Source organism: Rhinopithecus bieti, unplaced genomic scaffold (assembly GCF_001698545.2).
Source record: "Rhinopithecus bieti isolate Rb0 unplaced genomic scaffold, ASM169854v2 scaffold_20098, whole genome shotgun sequence".
Lineage (NCBI taxonomy): Eukaryota > Metazoa > Chordata > Mammalia > Primates > Cercopithecidae > Rhinopithecus > Rhinopithecus bieti.
This window is the reverse complement of record NW_016810571.1, coordinates 3,331,861-3,352,365: the sequence shown is the minus strand read 5'-3', so window position 1 is coordinate 3,352,365 and position 20,505 is coordinate 3,331,861. Positions and strand designations below refer to the sequence as shown.

The window sequence follows — 20,505 nt, the reverse complement described above, 5'->3', positions numbered from 1 at the left end:
GAGATGTGATAGTGACTGGTGGTGCTGTTATGTAGTCAGGGAAGGCTGAGGAGTTGACATTTAGGCTGAATCCTGACTTCTAAGAAGGAACAACCCATGTGAAGATCAGGGACATATGCATCCCAGGCAGAGGCAGTAGCTGGGGAAGGACCCTAAGGTGGGAACACGCTTGATGTTTTTAAAGAAGAGAGGCAAGGCCAGTGTGGCTGGGCACAGTGGGTAATGTGGGGAGCCACTCTAGCTAAGGCTGGGAGGGGAGGTAGGGGCCAGATCAAAGAGGGTTTGCAGGCCAACATAAGGAACTGGCATTGGCTTCTGAATGGAGGGGGAGCCATGAGAATGTTAGGCAGGGGTATGATTTCATCTGATCATGTTTAAAAATAATCACTCTGGGTCCTCTTTGGAGAAGGAGTTGTAGGGTGTAATACCCGAGACTGGCTAATTTATAAAGGAAGGAAGTTTAATGGATTCACAGTTCCACATGGCTGGGGAGGTCTCCACAATCATGGCAGAAGGCGAAGGAGAAGTAAAGCATGTCTTACATGGCAGCAGGCAAGACAGCATGTGCAGGGGAAGTGCCCTGTATAAAACAATCAGATCTTGTAAGACTTATTCACTATCACAAGAACAGCATGGGAAAAACTCACCCCCATGATTTAGTTACCTCACACCAGGTCCCTCCCACAACAGTGGGGATTATGGGAGGTACAATTCAAGATGAGATTTAGGTGGGGACACAGCCAAATCATATCATAGGAGAACAAGAGTGGAAGCAGGGAGACCAGTAGCAGGTGTTCAGTAGTTCAGTTAATAGATATTGACATCTTAGAGGAGGCTGGTGGCATAGAGAAGTTAAATCATGGTGGGGTTGGGGAGGATAATGGGCTGGAGATATTGAATAAAGAAGCAAGAGATGTTAGATGTTTGAATTGGGCAATTCGATGAATGATGATGCCTCTTTCTGAGATGGAAGAGACCAGAAAGGAGCATTTTATGGAGAAAGGTCAAGAGTTTGTTTGAACCATGAAAAGTTTGAGAACTTATTAGATATACAAATAAAGACGTAGTATATTGGCAGTTGGATATATATATTTGGACTGTGGGAAAGAAGTCAGTCTAGTTAGATTTGGCAAATTGATGAGATATAAAGCCACAGAACTGGTTCCCATCACGTTGGGGGATATGTGGAGATAAAAAAGAAAAAGAAGGGGACCCAGAAATCCTCAATGGAGACTGAGAAGGAGCTTGCTGAGTGATGGTGGGATTCTACTCCTGTGGCGTCACAGAAACCAGGTAGGAGAACATTTCAAGAATGTGAGAGTGAGTGCTCAACTCTATCCATGACCATTGCATTTTGGAAGGTGGAGGGAGAGAGGCCTGGGTTGCAAGTGGAGAGGTGTTCTTTGACAGGAAAAAGGATGCTTCATTCATTGTAGCAGGAAGGAAGGCAAAGTGCAGGGGAGCATATGGTGTAGAGTTGGTACAAGTCATGGTGGGAGATGAGGGAGTTCTTGATGGATTCTTGGATTTTTCTCAAAGTAGGGCAAGACAAAGACATTAACCTACAATGGAAGGAGAAGGAGGTGAAGAGGAGGTTTGAAATAGTTGCTTGGTGGGGATATAAAATATTTAACTTCTATTGAAAAAAATATGAAAATTTCTTAAAGAACTAAACATAGAACTACCATTGGACACAGCAATCCCACTACTGGGAATCTACCCAAAGGAATAGAAATCATTTTATCAAAAAGACACCTGCACTCCTATGTTTATCCCAGCACTGTTCATAATAACCAAGTCATGGAATCAACCTAAATCTCCACCAATGGTTGACTGGATAAGAAAAATGTGGCATATATATGCCATGGAATACTATGCAGCCATAAAAAAGAATGAAAGACTGTCCTTTGCAATAATATAGATGGAGCTGGAGGCCATTATTCTAAGTAAACTAACCCAGAAACAGAAAATAAAATATGACATGTTGTCACTTACTAGTGGGAGGTAAACGATGTGTACACATGGACATAAAAGTGAAGACAAGGCCGGGCGCGGTGGCTCAAGCCTGTAATCCCAGCACTTTGGGAGGCCGAGACGGGCGGATCACGAGGTCAGGAGATCGAGACCATCCTGGCTAACATGGTGAAACCCCGTCTCTACTAAAAAAAAAAAAACTACAAAAAACTAGCTGGGCGAGGTGGCGGCGCCTGTAGTCCCAGCTACCCGGGAGGCTGAGGCAGGAGAATGGCGTGAACCCGGGAGGCGGAGCTTGCAGTGAGCTGAGATCCGGCCACAGCACTCCAGCCTGGGTGACAGAGCGAGACTCCGTCTCAAAAAAAAAAAAAAAGTGAAGACAATAGACACCGTGGACTCCAAAAGGGAGGAGGATGAGAGGAGGGTAAGGGTTGAACAATTACCTGTTCGGTACAATGTTCAATATTTTGGGTGATGGGTTCACTAGGAGCCCAAGCTCACCATGACACGATATACCCATGTAACAAACAGGCACACGGATCCCTGAATCTAAAATAAATATAATATTAAAAAAAGAAAGAGTTGCTTGGGGAGTGGAAGAGTGAAAAGAGTAGGAAGGGGGAAGTGTTGGTTGGACTAGCTCTGTTGATTGACTTGGAGATTGAGGAGCAAGTGTGTGATATTATAAAGAAAATGATTTTGCAGCTAGACTGCCTGAGGGCAAATCCTGGTTTTTTTTGTCACTTTATCGTTGTGTGACCTTGGACAGACTGCTTAATGTCCCTACAGGCTCCAGTTTCCTTGCCTGTCAAATGAGATTAATACAATAGTACCTAATGCATATGGGTTTTGTGAGGATTTAATTAGTTACTATAGGTAAGACGCTTAGCCTGTGACCTGGTCGCACCACATGTCATAGAAATATTAGCTGTTATTCCACGTGGGACCAATCGGCACGGTGGCATTTTCGTCCCATCATGTTTAGTTGCTGAGATGACGGCACCCAAAAGAGCCCCACAGGTGGACTGAACTGGTATTAAGGCTTTGCCATGCAAATATGTGTTTGCCCGGCACATGGGAGAGGGATACGGGGTTAAGGGTGTTTGCAAGGGACCATAAGGAGGAGCTGTGGGGTATCAACAAGATAAAGCAGGAAGCTGGGACACAAAGGGGAGACTAAGGGGAAGGTGGGGTGAATGGATTGAAATCCAGGAATTGCTGGACTGGGAACTGCTTGGGGAGTGAGCTGGAGGGATGGAGGAGGGAAGAGTAAGAGTGAGATGCTCGCAGCTTAGATTTTGGACGTAGTGTGGTTATTGGGGACGATAAGAACAGTGGGCTGATCACAGAGGCAGGGGTGGTGGTGACTGAGAGGAAGACCTGGTGATTGGAAGTGAGCAGGTCGAGGACTGCTGGGCTGGAGGTTTGCACGGATCATTCAGGAGATGACGAAGAAGCCATGGTGATGACAGGGTAACAGCGCAGAGGAGGACAGCGTGCCTGGGGCTCAAGTTGTCAGGGACTGAGGGGCAGAGGACAGAGCTCAGAAGCTGGCAGGCAGGTGAGGTGGTGTTGTAGACCAGGCACAAGCTTCAGGGGAGGAGAAATGGTTTGAGGATGGCAGTTGTGGGTAAGGAAAGTGACTGCCTCCAGGCTCCAGAACAACCCTTCCTTGAGAGGTCTGCAAAGGCCCAGGAGAGAGAGCATGTCCCCTGATGATGACCTGACAAAGTGCACTCTCACCTTTCTCTGAGAGCGCATGAGTGATTCCCTTCCTGGAAGGGTTAGGAAAGTGTTTTCTGCATGGTCATGCTATGGTCCAGGGTATTTGGAGGATGTGCAGTTCCTTAAAAGTGGAGACGGGGCCCGGGTGTGGTGGCTCACGCTTGTAATCCCAGCACTTTGGGAGGCGGAGGTGGGTGGATCATGAGGTCAGGAGATTGAGACCATCCTGGCTAACATGGTGAAGCCGCGTCTCTGCTAAAAATACAAAAAAATTAGCTGGGCATGGTGGCGGGCGCCTGTAGTCCCAGCTACTGGGGAGGCTGAGGCAGGAGAATGTCGTGAACCCGGGAGGCGGAGCTTGCCGTGAGCCGAGGTGGCACCACTGCACTCCAGCCTGGGTGACAGAGTGATCTTGCTCCGTCTCAAAAAAAAAAAAAAAAAGAAGTGGAGACTGGGAAGAGAATTCAGGGCAAAAGAACAGAATGTGCCAAGGGGTAAAGGTATGAGAGCTTGGCTAGCGTGGGGAGTGATGGGGTGTTGAGAGCTGAGTGTGCGTGTGTATGTGTGTATTTATGCATGTGCACACATGTGCATGCAAGTAAACATGTGTATGTACATGTGTGCGTGCAGATGCATAAGTGTGTGAATGTGTGTGTATGTGTGTAGGGGAGAGTCTTGGTGATGGGAGCTGAGAATGGGGAGACAAGATTTTGGGGGATGCTTATTACTCAAGAGTTGGGTGCAATGGGTGATGCATGCATTTTCTCACATTCTGACATGCACTGGGGAACTGTGTGCTACTGAGTACAAGCTGTCAATAGGCTGATGGAATAACTGAATCATGTAGGAGGCAGCTACTTTCTTTTCTTCTAGGTAAAATCTCAAATGCAAGTCATCTTCTTCAAAACAAACACTGGCCTTGATTCCTAGTGCTTTGAGCATTTCAAAAGGGGTGGCCTGGCCCATGGATTGAGCGCAGTCCTGGGAAATGCCTGGCTGTTTCCCCGAAGTGTTCTCCAGGTTCACAATGTCCCTATTGTTTCAACGGAGCAGGACTTCCTTTTTCTGATTGATTAGACATTGTGAGGCCACACATTTTAATGGTCACACTGCTCAGGAGCCGTCAGGCAGAGAGAGGGTCTCTGGGCACAAATTGCTTAAAGCCTTTCATGTTTGTTTTCCTGAATATGAGGTTGTAGGGCTATTTCTTGCTGCCTGCTTCTCCATATCTTTCCTATGTGTCCAGCCTGCCAGTGTACAAGCCTACCCCAAAATGTCCATGGAAGAAAAGGCTGAAAATCTCTCCTCTGATTATTCCTGCCTGGCTTGTTTTGGAAATTTGATTTTTAAATTTGGAACTAGATCTGTAGATAATAGATCAATAGATAATGGCCACATGTGTTTTATGCTCAATGGGCCTTCCAATGTCATCTTAAAGTGGGAGTTTAATATTTATAATTGAATATTCCTTGGATAAATATAAAATTCAGATTCATGGTTGTACCTGATAGGTATACAATGCCTAATGCTTCTTTCTTGCAGTGAATTTGTAAAGTGTTTCTTCAGCCAATTCAGCATTATAATTCACATGCAGAAAACATACTGTTTGGAAACTGCCTATTTTATCTTCATGCTGGAAGGAGAACATGGATCTTGAATGAGGAAGCATTTCACTCAGGATTTGGAAACATTGAGGTTGGCATTTAAACCATGCCCACTGCCCATCATTTCCTTTGCCCTTTGAGATTTAGCACAAACATTTTCTCTTCTTGAACCTGCTTCTTGACACCCTTCCCCACCCAGGTTGAGTTAGGAAACTGGTGGTCTGTCTTCCTCACGGGGCTATGAGCTCCTTGAACCAAGGCTCAGTGCCCGCCTGGTGTATGTGATGCTTAGTCAGTACCTGACTGCAGAGTGGTTGATGGAACATGTATTGTCCTATGTACTGGGAGGCCTCTGCTTTTGTTTCTCATAACACAGATGGCAAGGATTCGTCTGGATTTATCAGCATGGGAAACCTGGATTGTGGACCCCTGACATTGAGAAGGGTAGATCCCAAAGTAAGGCAAATGCAGAAAATCCACAGTGGGTTCTGGGTGAGTGCAGGACCTGAGCCTCTCAGAAGAGTAATGTTTGGAGCTCAGGACAGGTTTTTTGAATGTGTACAAGTGTGCATTTGTGCATGAATGAATATATGTTGAATGGCCATAGGTACTTGAACTGTTTTCACCATTGGACAATAAAATGCCCTCAATGTACACGTATAATCGATACAGAAAATAAAGTATAGAAGCATTATCAAGAAGCAACATATCCCCTCCTTTCCAGCATAAGTGATGAATCAGTGATGCCAAGTCTGTGTTAGAAGATGAACAATTCTGATTAGACTCCCACCTCCCCACCCTGATGTGGTTAGAGACAGTTGATCCCCCAGAAAGAGGCACGGTCTGTATAAGAACATGCTAACACTACCCACCATATGCAACATGACGTTTTAAAGATAGTGCGGTCATGGACTTGTTTCTCCTCTTCTTTGTGTGTGTGTTCGTTTCTGGGGAGGGGCGCTAGGGAGGAAGAGATGGTGTCTAGCAAATTGTTGCACAGGGAGAAAGAGATGCCTTCTTTCCCGAAAGAACAGCTCGCCCCTCCCCACTCCCACTCCCCTTTGTCTTAACATTTCTAGGATTCCCAAGGCTCCCCATTGTCTGTGTCACTAAAGGCACAAGAAATGGTCATCTTCTCGTGTGCACCCCACAGAGCCCATTTGGTAGAGGTGGGGCCATGGTGAGTTTCCATGGGATAGGGGCAGGGTGAAGAAGTGGAGAGAGTCAGAAGGGGGCGCCACTGAGAATCCGTAGGTGTGCACTCACTGTTTCCCCGTGTTTCTCAGTTTGAAGTTCAGGGAGTCAGTGCCTGTGCTGATCCTGTGAGATGCGCAGTTCTGTGGGTCTCCTGTCAGCCCATTCGGGTGGAGATCAGCAAGGAAACCGCACGTTCTGCTAAGTGGATCTTTGCCCAGGAGCATCTTTCCAGATCTCAGAGATGAGCCTTTCAAGACACTTCTGGCTTTAGTGGCAGCTTCCTCTTTAGTCAAAAATAAATGAGGAGTGGCCAGAGGGTAGGAAAAAAAAAGAAAAAAGCTAAGGGCAGGGAGGAGATGGAAGGTTAAAGAGGATAAAATGCAGAGGTGAAATGAGGCTTTGCATCAGGTTGCTGTTTGAGAAAATGTGATTCTCCTTCTGGGGCCAGGCAAGACACCTAGGGATGGCTCAGGGAGAAAAGTGAGAGGTGAGACAAACAAAAGAGGCCTTGCAGATTGGAGCAGAGAAGAGAGGAAAGAGGCTGAACAGAGGGAACGCAGGTCTTGTTTCTAGTGGAGTTTGTTCTTCTGCATAAGGACAGTTTTGGGGACTCTGCAGCTGATTTCAGAGGAGGTGATTCATTGAAGACCCAACTACACCCTGAGCAAGTCATCATTCTATCCTCTTACTCCACAACGTTCTCTGAGGCTTGCAAATCCAAAACAAGGGCAGGAGAAGAACATTGTTTCACAATCGCCACAAATGTGTTACTGGTTTCTAGCTCCATGAGATGCCTCACACAATAAATGAATGAATGAATGAGTGATTCCTTGGTCAAATGAGATTAGGGGATGCTGCATATTCAGTCTTCCTTTTGGAGAATTACGGAACAAATTAACATACAACAGACTCTGAAAATCCTGCCCCAAAGGAATTTTTTTAACATGGCAATTTTTTTTCTAACTTAGTTGACTGAGGACAGGCCTGAAATCTTGCACAATTTAGAAGATGTGGCGACTCCTGGGTTAAACAATCTATATGGCTTTACAGGGCAGCTTTTGCCATGGGCCCCTTCTTTTTCTTTAAGTAATACCTATTAACATCTTGAAGAGAGATTCTTGCATTCTGTGGGACACGGTTTAGGAAACAGATTGAGATAATAATCCACTCGTCATGACTATGTAAATGGCACTACTTTCACAGCATTAGTAGGGTAAAAAGTCTGAGTGGGGTCGATTTGTGCCAGAGCACTAATCCATCAATCCTGCCTGGAACCCGTAAAATCCTTTTGCAAGATGGTTTCCTGAGATAAGGATGCAGCTTGTGGCCAGAGAGGGTGAGATCATTAGATTTGCATGAGAATCCCATGGCGACCACAGTTTCCTTAGCTCTGGACTTTAAAGCCACTGCTTCTTCTTCTTTGATCTAAGTCAATTTTGGTATTGTCAGGTGGTGGTTGTGGAAGTACTCTGTGGCCCTTTTAAATGTTTAAAGGCTCCTGAGATGCACTGCTGACTGTAATCAGGGATTCTTGAGTGAAAGCATGTGTCTTAGGACTGCAAAGGGGCTGAAAAGACCTTCTGGACCTGTTCTCTCTCTCTCTCTCTCTCTCTCTCTCTCACCCAGGCTAGAGTGCAGTGGGGTGATCTCAGCTCACCGCAACCTCCTTCTCCTGGACTCAAGCAATTCTGCTGCCTCAGACTGCCGAGCAGCTAGGACTACAGGCACCTGCCACCGTGCTTGGCTAATTTTTGTATTTTTAGTAGAGACAGTGTTTCACCATGCTGTCCAGGCTAGTCTCGAACTCCTGGCCTCAAGTGATCCACTCACCATGGCCTCCTAAAGTTCTGGGATTACAGGTATAAGCCACCGCACCTGGTTCGTTTTCTGTTTCTAAGTAGTTAATAATAATATTTTATAAATCTTCAGTGGTTTTTTGTTTTAGATTCTAGAACAACATTTCCCAAATTTTGCTGCACAGAGAAATTGTCTGGGAAACTTTTAATTCCAATGCCTGTACTGCATCCCATTCCAGTCAAATCATGATGTTGGGAGTGGGCGCCTACATTTGTATTTTTCCAACATCCCTAGTGATTCCAATGTGCTGCAAAGTTTGGGGACCACTGGTTTACAAGCATTTTAATTTCCAGACTTTTTTTTTCCCAAATCAATTGATCTTTTATTACATCTTTTAATATCACAAGCAGGTCTTAGGAATCATCCGGTATCTTGTTTCTGTAGCTGGACATCTCTTAGATCTTACTCATCAGCCTGCTGAACAGTTCCTTTTTCAGAGACATAAATACCATCCAAAAATTTCTTGATACCCTTGTTTTTAACTGTTTTGGCTTGCTGAATCAAAGCTGCTGAATTTGAAACAAGCTCAGTGTCGTTGCCTTCAAGGATTAATTCATCTTTCTGGGCTTGAGACACTGAACAAGCAACACCTGGTCTCATCCGAGCCCTGCGGATGTGTTTTGCACCCGAGAAATTTCAGATTTCAACAGGAGACCCATTCTCCTGGATAACGACATTGATGGGGACGTGACCATACACAGACCTCAACTTGTAATGGAAGCCCAGTGTAACACCCTTGATCATGTTCTGTCCACAAGTACAAATAGTCCGAACGGTAGCCAGTTCCTTTCTGTTACCCCACGATTTGTCAACCCGGAGCCTTTTTTGTTTTCTTTCCAAGAAGACTGAGTTCTACATTGATGTGATTGAAGTCCCTCTGCGGCCCTTCATGATAACTGTGCGTCCCTTCAAAGTAATGTCAACATTTTCTAGAATGTTGGCAGTCTGATTGCTGAGAATCGTTTTCATTCTTGTAGTAGATGTGGCAAAGAAAGCAACTTCCAGATATTTTTAAAGCAACTGTGGGGTAGGTGTTATGATTCACACCTATAATCCTGGCACTTTGGGAGGCAGAGGTGGGAGGATCACTTGAGCCCAGGAGCTTGAGATCAGACTGGGCAAAATAGCGAGACCCCGTCTCTACTTAAAAAAAAAAAAAATTATCCAGGTATGGTGGTGTGTTCCTGTAGTCCCAGCTTCAGGAGGTGAAGGCAGGAGGATTGCTTGAGCCCAGGAGTTGAAGGCTGCAGTGAGCTACGATCGTGCCACTATACTCCAGCCAGAGTGACAGAGCTAAAACCTGTCTCTAAAACAAAAAAAAAAAAAGAAAAAATTACAGAACTGTGTCTCTCTGGGACAGCAGTTCATCCTCATCCTCATTTTGTAAGTGACAACTGAGGTCCTAAGAAGTTAAGGAAGGTGATCAAGATGGATTGTTTCACGTTCCAGGTAATTGAATAATCTAGGCCAAACGCAGTCTATCAGATTAGATTCTGAAAATGGTGGGATGAGAGATTGAGTGGGGGGAGTGGGGAGCTGGCCCTGAAAGCCCAGTGGTCTGAACATGGGCTTTGTGTCTGTAGGAAAAACAAGAAAGCCGCTTCAACACTCTGCCTCCTGCCCCTCCCGTCAATGCTGTTTCTGTCTGTAGACTGCTGGTTTGCATTTCATTTACAGGGACACAAAATGGAACCTTTGTGCTGGAATTGAAGGAAATTATAAAAGCCCACAGCTTCTCTTCAGACTTAATGTCAACTATTTGTCTCCTGTTATTTTCAAACAAACAAGTCCTTCCCATGAGTTTTGAGGCAGTCTCAAACACTCCCTCCCTTGGTTCTTTCTATGGTTTCCTAGTCCCTGCTTCAGCAGGTATGAGAAAAACCCACCATTTATAGACACGTCCTATCAGTCACATGGCACAGCTGTAGGGGTCAGGTGAATCCTGGCCAGAGGCTCTGAGCAGGGTGGTGGGTCACACAGATGCACACAAGTCTGGAAACCGATGTTTGACCAAGACTGTGCTTTCCTCAAGGCTTCAGGGTTCATCAACTAGAAACTTAGAAGCAATGATGAAAGGAATGACTCCCAAATCTCCCAAATACTGCCAGCTGAAACATATTTCCACCATCTGGCATCCTATTTTACATATGAGAAGATGAAGAAATTTCTTTCTTTTTTTTCTTTTTGGAGACGGAGTCTCAGTCCATTGCCCAGGCTGGAGTGCAGTGATGTGATTCCAGCTCACTGCAACCTCCGCCTCCCGGGTTCAAGCGATTCTTCTGCCTCAGCCTCCCAAGTAGCTGGGATTACAGGCATGCGCTACCATGCCCGGCTAATTTTGTATATTTAGTAGAGACAGGGTTTCACCATGTTAACCAGGTTGATCTCGAACTCCTGACCTCAGGTGATCCACCCTCCTCAGTCTCCCAAAGTACTGGGATTACAGGCATGAGCCACCGCACCCAGCCAAGAAATTTCTGACAATGCTAAAATATGGAAGACAAGTAAAGAGTTCTATTTCCACTAGAGGTAGAGAGAGGCCCAAGTTGAGTGTCCACTTGCATGTCATGCTCTGTGTTATGGGGGACTTGGAATGGGTGACTTTAAATTCTAAGGCTCTATGGTAGATCTTAGGAAAACTAAGATGCTTTACCTTACAATTAAAAAAAAATGATGACATGAAAGTTTCTGTAGGTTAGATGACTATTTGGGCATTATTTCTTCCCTAGCCTCAGAATAATGACATTGTGAATTCTTCTAGAACTGCACTGTTGTGGAAGATTGCCATTGATACCCACAGCAGGGACTCCGTAAGATCTGTCTGTAAATAGGTTTGATCAAAAAATGCCTTTTTTTTTTTTTTTGGAATATGAATGAATCTCCGGGATGCCATCCTTTGTTAGGTGTGTTATAATAAAATGCTGAAATGTGCGAGTAATTTACTCTATAAAAATAGTGGAATTTAAAGTTGCCCCTGTCAATGACACACTCACTAGCATTCCACAATAGTTCCTTGATTAGGGAAAAAGGGGGATGAAAACCTGGGAAGTGCTTATGTCAGAGGAGTGTTCCATGCAGAAAGGAGTCAGCCCTCATGTATGTGGGAGCTGATAAAAAAGGCTTAACACTCACTACTCAGTCTAAACCGGGGCCACTCAGAGTATGAACCACAGACCAGCAACATCAGTATCATTTAGGAGTTAGTTAGAGATGCAAATTCTCAGGTCCCCAAAACAGACCTACCGAATGAGAATCTCTAAGGTGGGACCTGGGTATCTGTGGTTGCGCAAGGTCTCCAGGTGATTCTAGTACTTGCTAAAATTTGAGAAGCACTGCCTTCGACCCATGTTTCTCAAAGTGTGGCCTCCAGACCAAAAAGCACCAGCATCATCTGGGAGCTGTTCAGAATCATCTGAGACTCTTTCTCAATGGGCATTTGCAGTTGATAGTGGAAGTGCTTCATGGCATTTTTAAGTGCTTAAATGCCGCAGAGAAGGCAAAATTGAATATAGAAATGTAATGAACTCTTAGGTATGTGCATGTGTCTTAGAGCTGGAAAGGAACCAAAAAGATCCCCTGGACCCATTTCTTGTCTCTAGGTAGTTAATAATATAACCTTACAAATCTCCAGTAGTGTTTTTTTTCTTTCCCCGTTTTGGTTTAAAACAGTGGTTGCTAAATCAGCAACTCTAGAGGTGGGCCCAGCAATCTGGCCTTTAACAATCTCTCCAGGTGGATGCAGCCTCAAGATTGAGAACTGCTACACCACGGTTTCCATTGGAAACCTGTATGCGGCCTGTATGGCCGCATAGAGCATTAGACTTCCATGTTGCAGCCTGGGCTTGGGGCCCCGGCAGCTGACTCCTGGCTGCTGCCCATCTCTGCTACCTTCTCTCCCTGATTCCAGGCTGAGAAGTGCAGGTTGGATGTCACACTTGTAGTAATGTGACCAGTCTCGGACTCTGGTAGAGGAGACAGCAAGGTTTTGAAATGGGGACTTTTTTTTTTCCCACTTCCCCTCTGTGAACCAGCCTCCACACAGCCCCTAGCCTACCCAGCCTCTCTCCTTTAAAGCTAGGAGACTGGAAAGCAGAAAACCCAGAGACGGTCATGACAGCCTACAGCTCTTGAGCAAGGCCATGCCTGCAGGCCTTTGCGGGGCTCACCTGGCCTGTCTTCAGCTCCACAGAAAACATGTCCTCTTCTCAGGGGATGAAGTCACCTTAGCCTCATGCAGAGACCATATAGGACTTAGGACCTCCCCCCCAGGGTGGCTGCTAATCGCTTTCCTAAACTCAGGCCAGTTTGAGGAGGCTCTAGCTAACAAGCGTATTTTCCCATAGGAATCTGGACCTGTGATGTTAAGAAATCAGTAAATATTAAAAAGAAGATGGATGCAAGAAGGATGAAGAAAGAAGAAGGTAGGATTGGGAACGTTACCAATGGAAGCTCCTGCCCTGGGGCTGTCTAGGGTTGGAGGATTTGCAGTGGGAAGAGGCCACTGGGCGGCCACTCTTGTTATGCTGGCAGAGAACAAAGCATGTTCAGGAGATGGAAGGGGGTTGCTGCTCATTTTGCTCCAAGCGTTTGAGTTTGGACTCTGCCAGATTCATGCAAATGCCCTATCCCACAAGATCTTTACATTTGCTTGGAGGAGGCAAGGGTGAACAGTCTGTGCTTGGAGGCCTTGCCGAGAATTTTCTAGTGAGAGGTAATGTCACACATGACTTTTACAGGGAGATGGAATCCTTCTACAGCACATTCTTTACTGACAGCTCTGTCCCCAGACAAGCTCCAGCTCCTGGACACGCACGAGGTAGTGTGGGAATACAACTTACACTTCACTTGATTATCCCCACTTAACGGCATTTTTTAAAAACTGCATTCAGTTTGGAGATGGCAAGATGACTCTTTTAACTCCCCTCCCTGCAAAATTCCAGTTGAACTGACCAAAGAAATATAGAATTAGGGAAAGAATGCACCACATAAGAACACAGAGGAAGGTAGCAGCTGCAGGAGAGAAATTGAATCATTTCTGCTAAATAGAGTGACGCTGCAAATGAAAGATCAGAAGGACTGGCATGCCCATGATTTTGGATCTATAAAGGAACAGGCTGCTTGATAAACTAATGGACTGAATTTCTAGCAACACCTACCCCTCTTGGCAAACACCCCAAACTTCTGGCCAGCAACCATAGTGAAAAGCTTTGTTTTTTTTTGAGTCTTGTTAAGCTTGAGTTCAAACCCACCACTTGTTAGTCGTGCAAGCTAGTCAGCCTCAGTTTTGTCCTCTATTAAATGGGGAGAATACCTACCTTATAAGGTGTAACTAGGATTAAATGAAATAGTTTGGGCTGGGAGACATAGCCAAAAGTTTTAGGTACCATTTACTGATTATGTCATGTACTGTGCTAAAAACTTTACATAAATTATCTTTAATCCACAAGAAAGTTCCATGAACTTTGTCTTGTTCTAATCACCATTTTATAGATGAGGCACTTGAAGTTTAGCAAGGTTAAGAAACTTGTTCAAGGTTCATAGCTACGAAAAGGGTAGAGTAGGCATCTGAAGCAGACAAGTACAGAACCCATGCTTTTAAGCACTAAGCTGTACTGTTCCAAGCCCTTGAAATATATTACTTTCTTTAGTTCTCAGGCCTTCGATTAACCACTTTTATTGGTGAAAAAATAGAAGTTCAGGGGTAAAACAATTTGAGGTTATGCAAATATTTAAAATCAATCAGGTCTGTTTGACTCTGTCTCTTGCTCCTTACCATTCTGTCATTGTTTAATTGATATACTTTCTAGGATGTCATTCTGTTCCCCCACTTTGAATTGGATTTTATTCTGACTGAATACAAGGGGTGCAAAATAGGGAGGACTTCAAAATCTGGTTCCGAGGTCTTCTCATTTTTTGAAGAATCGAGCTATTGCATGTGACTGCCTCTAAATGGCCTGCATTTCTCTTTGCTGGTAGGACTCACAGAAAACACTGGACTTCCCCAGAAGCTGCTTGAAAAACACGACCCTTGGCCAGCCTATGTCACCTATACCTCCCAGACAGTGAAAAGACTCACTGAGAAAAGCAAAACTAGAGAACTGGAATGCATGCGTGCCCTCGAGGAAAGCCCCTGGGCGTCTAGGCAGAATAAACCTTCCAGTGTCATTCAGCCGAAAAGGAGAAAGTCGTCCAAGTCTTCCGGCAAAGCTGTGTTCAGGGACACGCTGTCAGAATCCACGTTATCAATGTGGGGCGCTTATTCAGTATCGGCCATGGCTCCTACCATGATCCCAGAACCCACATGCTTACATACGGATTCCAGAGACTGTCCAGCTGAAAACTATAACAAGATCATCTTTGCCCGAAAGCCTGTGATGAGGATGCTCTCTACAGTTCGCTACTGACCAACAAGGAGAAACATGCAAATGTTTAGCCAGGGGTCCCTGCAGCCATCCCCCAAGAACATACAGCAATGAAGCTCCATTTACCACTCATTTCATGGTGTCCTTTAAATCTGAACTTGCTCTTGCTCATGCAGAGCTTGGCTGAGAGAAACCAGATTAGAATGTGAGCTGTAGGTGGGTGGGTGAGTGTGTGCCCTCCCACACTGCTCTCCGGTGGGGCTGGCCAGTCCCCGGCTCTAGTCTTTGCCACAGATGCTCAGGACCAAAATGTGGGTGATTTGTCTGGGTCCAGGCAGGAGATAGAAATCACACCAGCTATTTTATTAGAGATAATATAAAGAATGATTAGCCAGGTGACAGTAAAGGGCAGGAAGGGAATACAAAGGTATGTATGGAGGTAGCACCACAGGAAGCAGGCATCACACTTGAGGCTTGGGAACAAGAGGAAGATGCTGGACTCATTGAAAGGTAGTTGCTTGGAGAAGGGACACAGGGCTGAATCTCAGACTTCTGAGGTGGGGGAGTGGGGATGCTGCTCAATGCAGCTGGTATCTCTGAGCTCCGAGGAGAACCCCTGTGGGGATGGTGCCCCTGCCTTTGAATTGGGGAGCTGTTTTGTTGGTGTCTCTGAGGGGACCCCCACTAAGGCTGCTTTTGTGAGTGTTAGAAAAACCAAAAACTGCATTGAAACGTTTCTGGGAGAAGTTGCCACTGCCCGGGTGAAGAAAAAGTGCTGCTAGGGTTAGCAACCTGTCTGACAGGGACAGGAAGCTGATAGAAAGTGAACAGGAAGCAAACAGGAAGTGAACAAGGAGCCACTTCCTCCTTCCTCCTTATTCTTGCAGATTCCTGCTAGCGCCCCCTGAGGGCAGAGCCTATCAGGGCACGAAGCCAGAATGTGGTTTGTAGAATCCTAGCCACAGCATCTCCAAGCATAGAATGGATTTTGAAGCCAAGAGAAAATTAGCTCTTGGCTGGGTTCTGAGTGATCCCATCCAGCTGCTCCTGGACCTGGTATTGAGAGGTTTTTCCCTTGGAGGGCAAACAAAGTGGCGGTGGGGACCAGGGTGCTCCCTACTGATAAATGGAGAGCTCTTTCCCCCTGTAATTCTCTGAGGTTTGCCTTGTGGAGCTGAGTGCTTGGGGGAGGAGCTCCTGGTGGGACTCCTGCTGTTATTTGTCAGAGGACAGCTAGGATTGGTTCACCCATGCTCTGAGTTGGCCCCAAAGCGAGCTATGCTGAACTCTTTTCCATCTCCAAGAAGACAACCTTTGTCTTTACATGCAAGAGGGATCCAGTTATGACAGGCTGACCCGGTTGGTTTCGTGTTTGGGGTTTATCTACTGAGTAAGGCTGACCTTTCCTGAGTTTCTGTATGTGTATTTGCAAGACAGTTAATACTAATCCAGCATCCTTCACAGAGATGTAGTAACTTATAGAAGTGTCATTTGGAAAAGTCGAATTTGCCCTACAAGGCATGTTCTCCATTCAAGGGTCTTGTGTAAACGTTTGCAGACACAGGTGCAGCGTTGGAGAACTCACCTCTGGCTCCTCTGCTTTTGTGTTGGAACAGCTGCCTAAATTAGGAGCTCTAGACCTGTTCTTGGTTCCCAACTGTTGGTCAGAATGAATTCTTGCAAAAATATACGTGGTTTCCAGGGAATTTGAATGATTGTATTTTGTGTCCATGGAACGTTTTATTTTTATTTTTATTTTTTTGAGACAGAGTCTCGCTCTGTCGCCCAGGCTGGAGTGCAGTGGCTGGATCTCAGCTCACTGCAAGCTCCGCCTCCTGGGTTTACGCCATTCTCCTGCCTCAGCCTCCCAAGTAGCTGGGACTACAGGCGCCCGCCACCTTGCCTGGCTAGTGTTTTGTATTTTTTAGTAGAGACGGGGTTTCACCGTGTTCGCCAGGATGGTCTTGATCTCCTGACCTCGTGATCCGCCCGTCTCGGCCTCCCAAAGTGCTGGGGTTACAAGCTTGAGCCACCGCGCCTGGCCTCATGGAACGTTTATAGACATGGAGGCAGGCGATAAATTTCTCCAGTACTTTTTTTATCTCTTTTGTTCTTTTATGGTTGTTCATTTCTAGGTTATATCTGGGAAAGTATAGATTATAGAGACTCATTGAGTGTTAGAGATTATTGGAATTTGGGGTTATTTCTTTTAATAACTTGAAGGGCGGAGTGGTATGGTAATTTACTGAAGGTTGCACAGTTTTTTTAAAAAATTTCTAAACATTGAATAGTTTTTACAAAAGTATGTACTCTATAAATTAAAATGATTTTTCTGTTTTTTTTTTTTTTTTTTTTTTGAGACACAGTCTCGCTCTGTCGCCCAGGCAGGAGGGCAATGGCACAACCTCTGCTCATTGCAACCTGCACTGCCCAGGTTCAAGCAATTCTCTTGCCTCAGACTCCTGAGTAGCTGGAATTACAGGTGTCTGCCACCACACCCAGCTAATTTTTATATTCTTAGTAGAGATGGGATTTCCCCATGTTGGTCAGGCTGGTCTTGAACTCCTGACCTCAGGTGATCTGCCCGCCTTGGTCTCCCAAAGTGTTGGGATTACAGGTGTGAGCCACCACCCCCAGCAAAATAATTTTTCTATAGATATTATTGTTTAAATTAATTCTCAGTCTATTATAACAACACAAGCATGAGCCTAGGATATCATTAACATATGATGTTGTGATAGAAATTGTCTGTGTTCCATGACTGTCGTCCAGAAGCATTACCTCCTAAGGCAATTTAACAAAGAAAAAGAGTCTAATTCCTTTTAATGGGGAACTCTGCTCAAGCCTGAGCTGGGACTCGCAGGTCTGGCTAACACTGAGACTTAACCAGCCATGACTACATGAATTCCGCCAGAGAAGAGGCAGCTGGATTCAGTAATGAAGCCTTGGTCACTGGGGGAGGAGGATGATCCTGGGGGAGGAGGATGACTTGCCATGTCTGATGCTCAGATGTGTCCCTTGGTTCAGCTCTTTTTGAGTGCCATGTGGGTGGTGATCAATGATTCAAACTCTCAAACGGCCCTTTCACTAAAAATCCTTGAAAGCCCTGGGGTACACATACAAAGTGGGGAGAGGTCTTGACTTCACAATGCATCAACAAGCAGGTCCCACCGCTCTGGGTATGGACAAGAAACAGCCAGGTCTGGTAGACCCAATGGGTGCTTGGCAGGACCAGCTTTGTTCATGAGAAACCAAGAGACATCCTTGGCACTGCCAGAAATAGACATGGCGCCCTTGCTAAGGCTTCATCACAAGCAGCCAGGGCATGGAGTGGAATGCAGGTTATTCCTAATGTAACCTCATCTGTCTGTCCAAGCTGGAGAGGCCCCGGGGTATCTCAGATTACGCGAAACATATTTAACTTACATCTCTCAGAGGGACCTGCCTTCCTCTGATGTTCCACAGCCCGCAGCCTCTTTTTATTTATCTCTTCTCCATATGGAATTTTCTGCTTGGCAGGAAAGCTGTTTCAATTAGTCTCCCTGACGTAGCAGGTTCATGAAACATCAGAATATGTATTTTGTTAGTTCGTCTGTGTTGCTCTGTAACTAAGGCCCCGTCTGACACATATTGAGCAGCTGCTTCGAGCGGATTCTTTGGCTCCCTGTACAGAGTATGGTATTTACCCATTTGCAGATTCCACGGTTGGCGTTTAAACAGTTGAAGTTTAACCTCGGCAGCATGACTGAGCCTGCTGGTCATTTTCATGTTGTCAGGGGCTATTAGGACATCAAATAGTTCCACATTCTGCAGCCTTTCTAGCCATGGGCTGGGAGCATGTCTTAAAGGATATTAGTCTGCGTGACAGGTAAGACGCTGCAGGAGGCTGGGCGCGGTGGCTCATGCCTGTAATTCCAGCATTTTGGGAGGCCGAGGTGGGTGAATCACCTGAAGTGAGGAGTTCGAGACCAGCCTGGCCAACATGGTGAAACCCCATCTCTGCTAAAATACAGAAAAAATTAGCCAGGCATGGTGGTGGGCGCCTGTAATCCCAGCTACTCAGCAGGGACGTGGAGGTTGCAGTGAGCCAAGATAGTGTCATTGCACTCTAGAGCCTGGGGAACAAGAGCGAAACTGTCAAAAAAAAACAAAACAAAACAAAACAACAACAACCAACCAACCAAACAAAAGAGGCTGCAGGAAAGTCTTCATGGAGGTAACTCGTAAACAAAGGCACAGTGCAGATGTGGGCAAGCCACAGATATTTGGGGTGGCCTAGGAGCCCTCTAACTGGAATAGGAGGTTGGGTGAGACCTAAACAAAGAGCAGTTGTTGACTTTATCAACAGCAAGTCTAGGAACCCCTTTGGAATGAGACTAGAGCAGTAGGATCAGTCCCTTAGTCTTTTTTTTTTTTTGTCTTTTTTTTTTTTAATAGAACAGGGAGAACAAGATGGGCACCCTGAGGTAGGGATTTTGATCCTTGGGTCCTAAAGGGGGTCTTCAGAGGCAGTGGAGGAGTTACATGGAGCAGCGCAGCTCTCGGTGCTGGAATCCCAACCAGGGACTGACAATGCATCCAGGAAGACAAGAATCTAGGAGTAGGAATGGCAGCCCTGCAGCCTTACTCCATGTGGACAGTGGTTGCGAAAAGATTGTTAAAGTGCTTTGCGAGCTGGGTCCCAGCAAATGTACGTATCTGGACGATGTGGCTCTTTTCAGCCTCGATTGAGTCATTCATTCTTGGAGGCTTTTTGGAATCCCCACACTTTCAGACCAAAGGGCACATTTTCAGAGCCCACACATTATCAGTGCCAGATAAGAGTAGACAGATTGAGAAACCAGGGGAGGTAGAGCCGGGGAAGGGGAGTAAACAGGGACCTGAGGTTTACTGTGATCTGATGTTGTCAGAGCCTGGGCTGAAGTTAAGGAGTGGGCTTATGTTTGTCAAGCAACCAGGAAAATCTCCGTCTTTTTCTTTCACTACACATTCCCACATCCCCTTCCCTCTGTCTCTCACCAGGAACCCCAAGACTTCAGCCAGCTACTGTGGTGCTTGCAAACCCCACAACGGTGTCCTAGATCTGTAAGGCATGGCTAGGCTGGGCCTGTCCCCAGCTCTGAGGATGTATGTGGGAACATGGGGGCATGCTGAGCAGGGCCAGATGGAGATGAAGAAATACCTCACGTTAGGTGGGGCTTGAAGCCACCCCATATTCTCTGCCTTGAGCCTGATGATGATCTGATTTGTTTATGAGGCAGGCCAGAATATACAGGTACCCACTCTTGTTAGCACACTGCTCAGGGCAGCAGATGGCATGGAAAGGACCTTCGACTTGGTGCCAAGACCTTGTCTTTTCTCCCAGGCCCCATATTCCAGGGCCAATGGAAATTCCAATCCCATCTATGGCCTTTCTTAGAAGCTTCTATTGTTGGGGGCCCGGCAAAGCTCATGGTATCAATTCACGTCCTTTCTAGATTCAATTGGTCAGTCACCCAGAGCATTCCATTATTTTTGGTAGACAAAGGGATGTGAGAAGCCACAGGATTTCAGACAAGTTAAAAACCTGACTCTTGGGGTTGTTTCTGTGTGTCTGCCAATGGGGAGGGTTTTTATGGAGAGCAAAGTTAGTCCCAGAAGTACTAACTTCTGGAAGGAAGACAGGTGGCCCTCAGTGTGCGAAGCTCTCTGCTCACAGTTTTGCATTTTGGAGCGTGTCTAAGCTCCCATAGACTTAGACCCGTGCTCACTAGTTGATTAGATAATTATGGAAGGAGGAGAGCCCC

General features: G+C 45.8%; 1 protein-coding gene and 1 pseudogene across 5 annotated transcripts in view; one reads left to right on the top strand and one right to left on the bottom strand.

Moving 5' to 3' along the window:
• CDRT4 (CMT1A duplicated region transcript 4) overlaps positions 1 to 15,491 on the top strand; it is a 72,509-nt gene extending 57,018 nt beyond the window's left edge. For 2 of the 5 annotated variants that reach the window (XM_017892375.1, XM_017892374.1), the window contains exons 3-4: positions 12,701 to 12,778; positions 14,334 to 14,967. In XM_017892375.1, coding sequence (XP_017747864.1) covers positions 12,701 to 12,778; positions 14,334 to 14,761 — 506 coding nt within the window. In that variant the 3' untranslated portion in view covers positions 14,762 to 14,967. Of the gene's footprint in view, positions 1 to 5,241; positions 5,395 to 12,700; positions 12,779 to 13,093; positions 13,174 to 14,333 lie in introns of all 5 variants that reach the window. The other 3 variants (XM_017892377.1, XM_017892376.1, XM_017892373.1) reach the window with 3 other exon arrangements.
• Positions 8,760 to 9,326, bottom strand: LOC108542384 (60S ribosomal protein L9 pseudogene; annotated as a pseudogene).
• Positions 15,492 to 20,505: the final 5,014 nt, after the last annotated feature.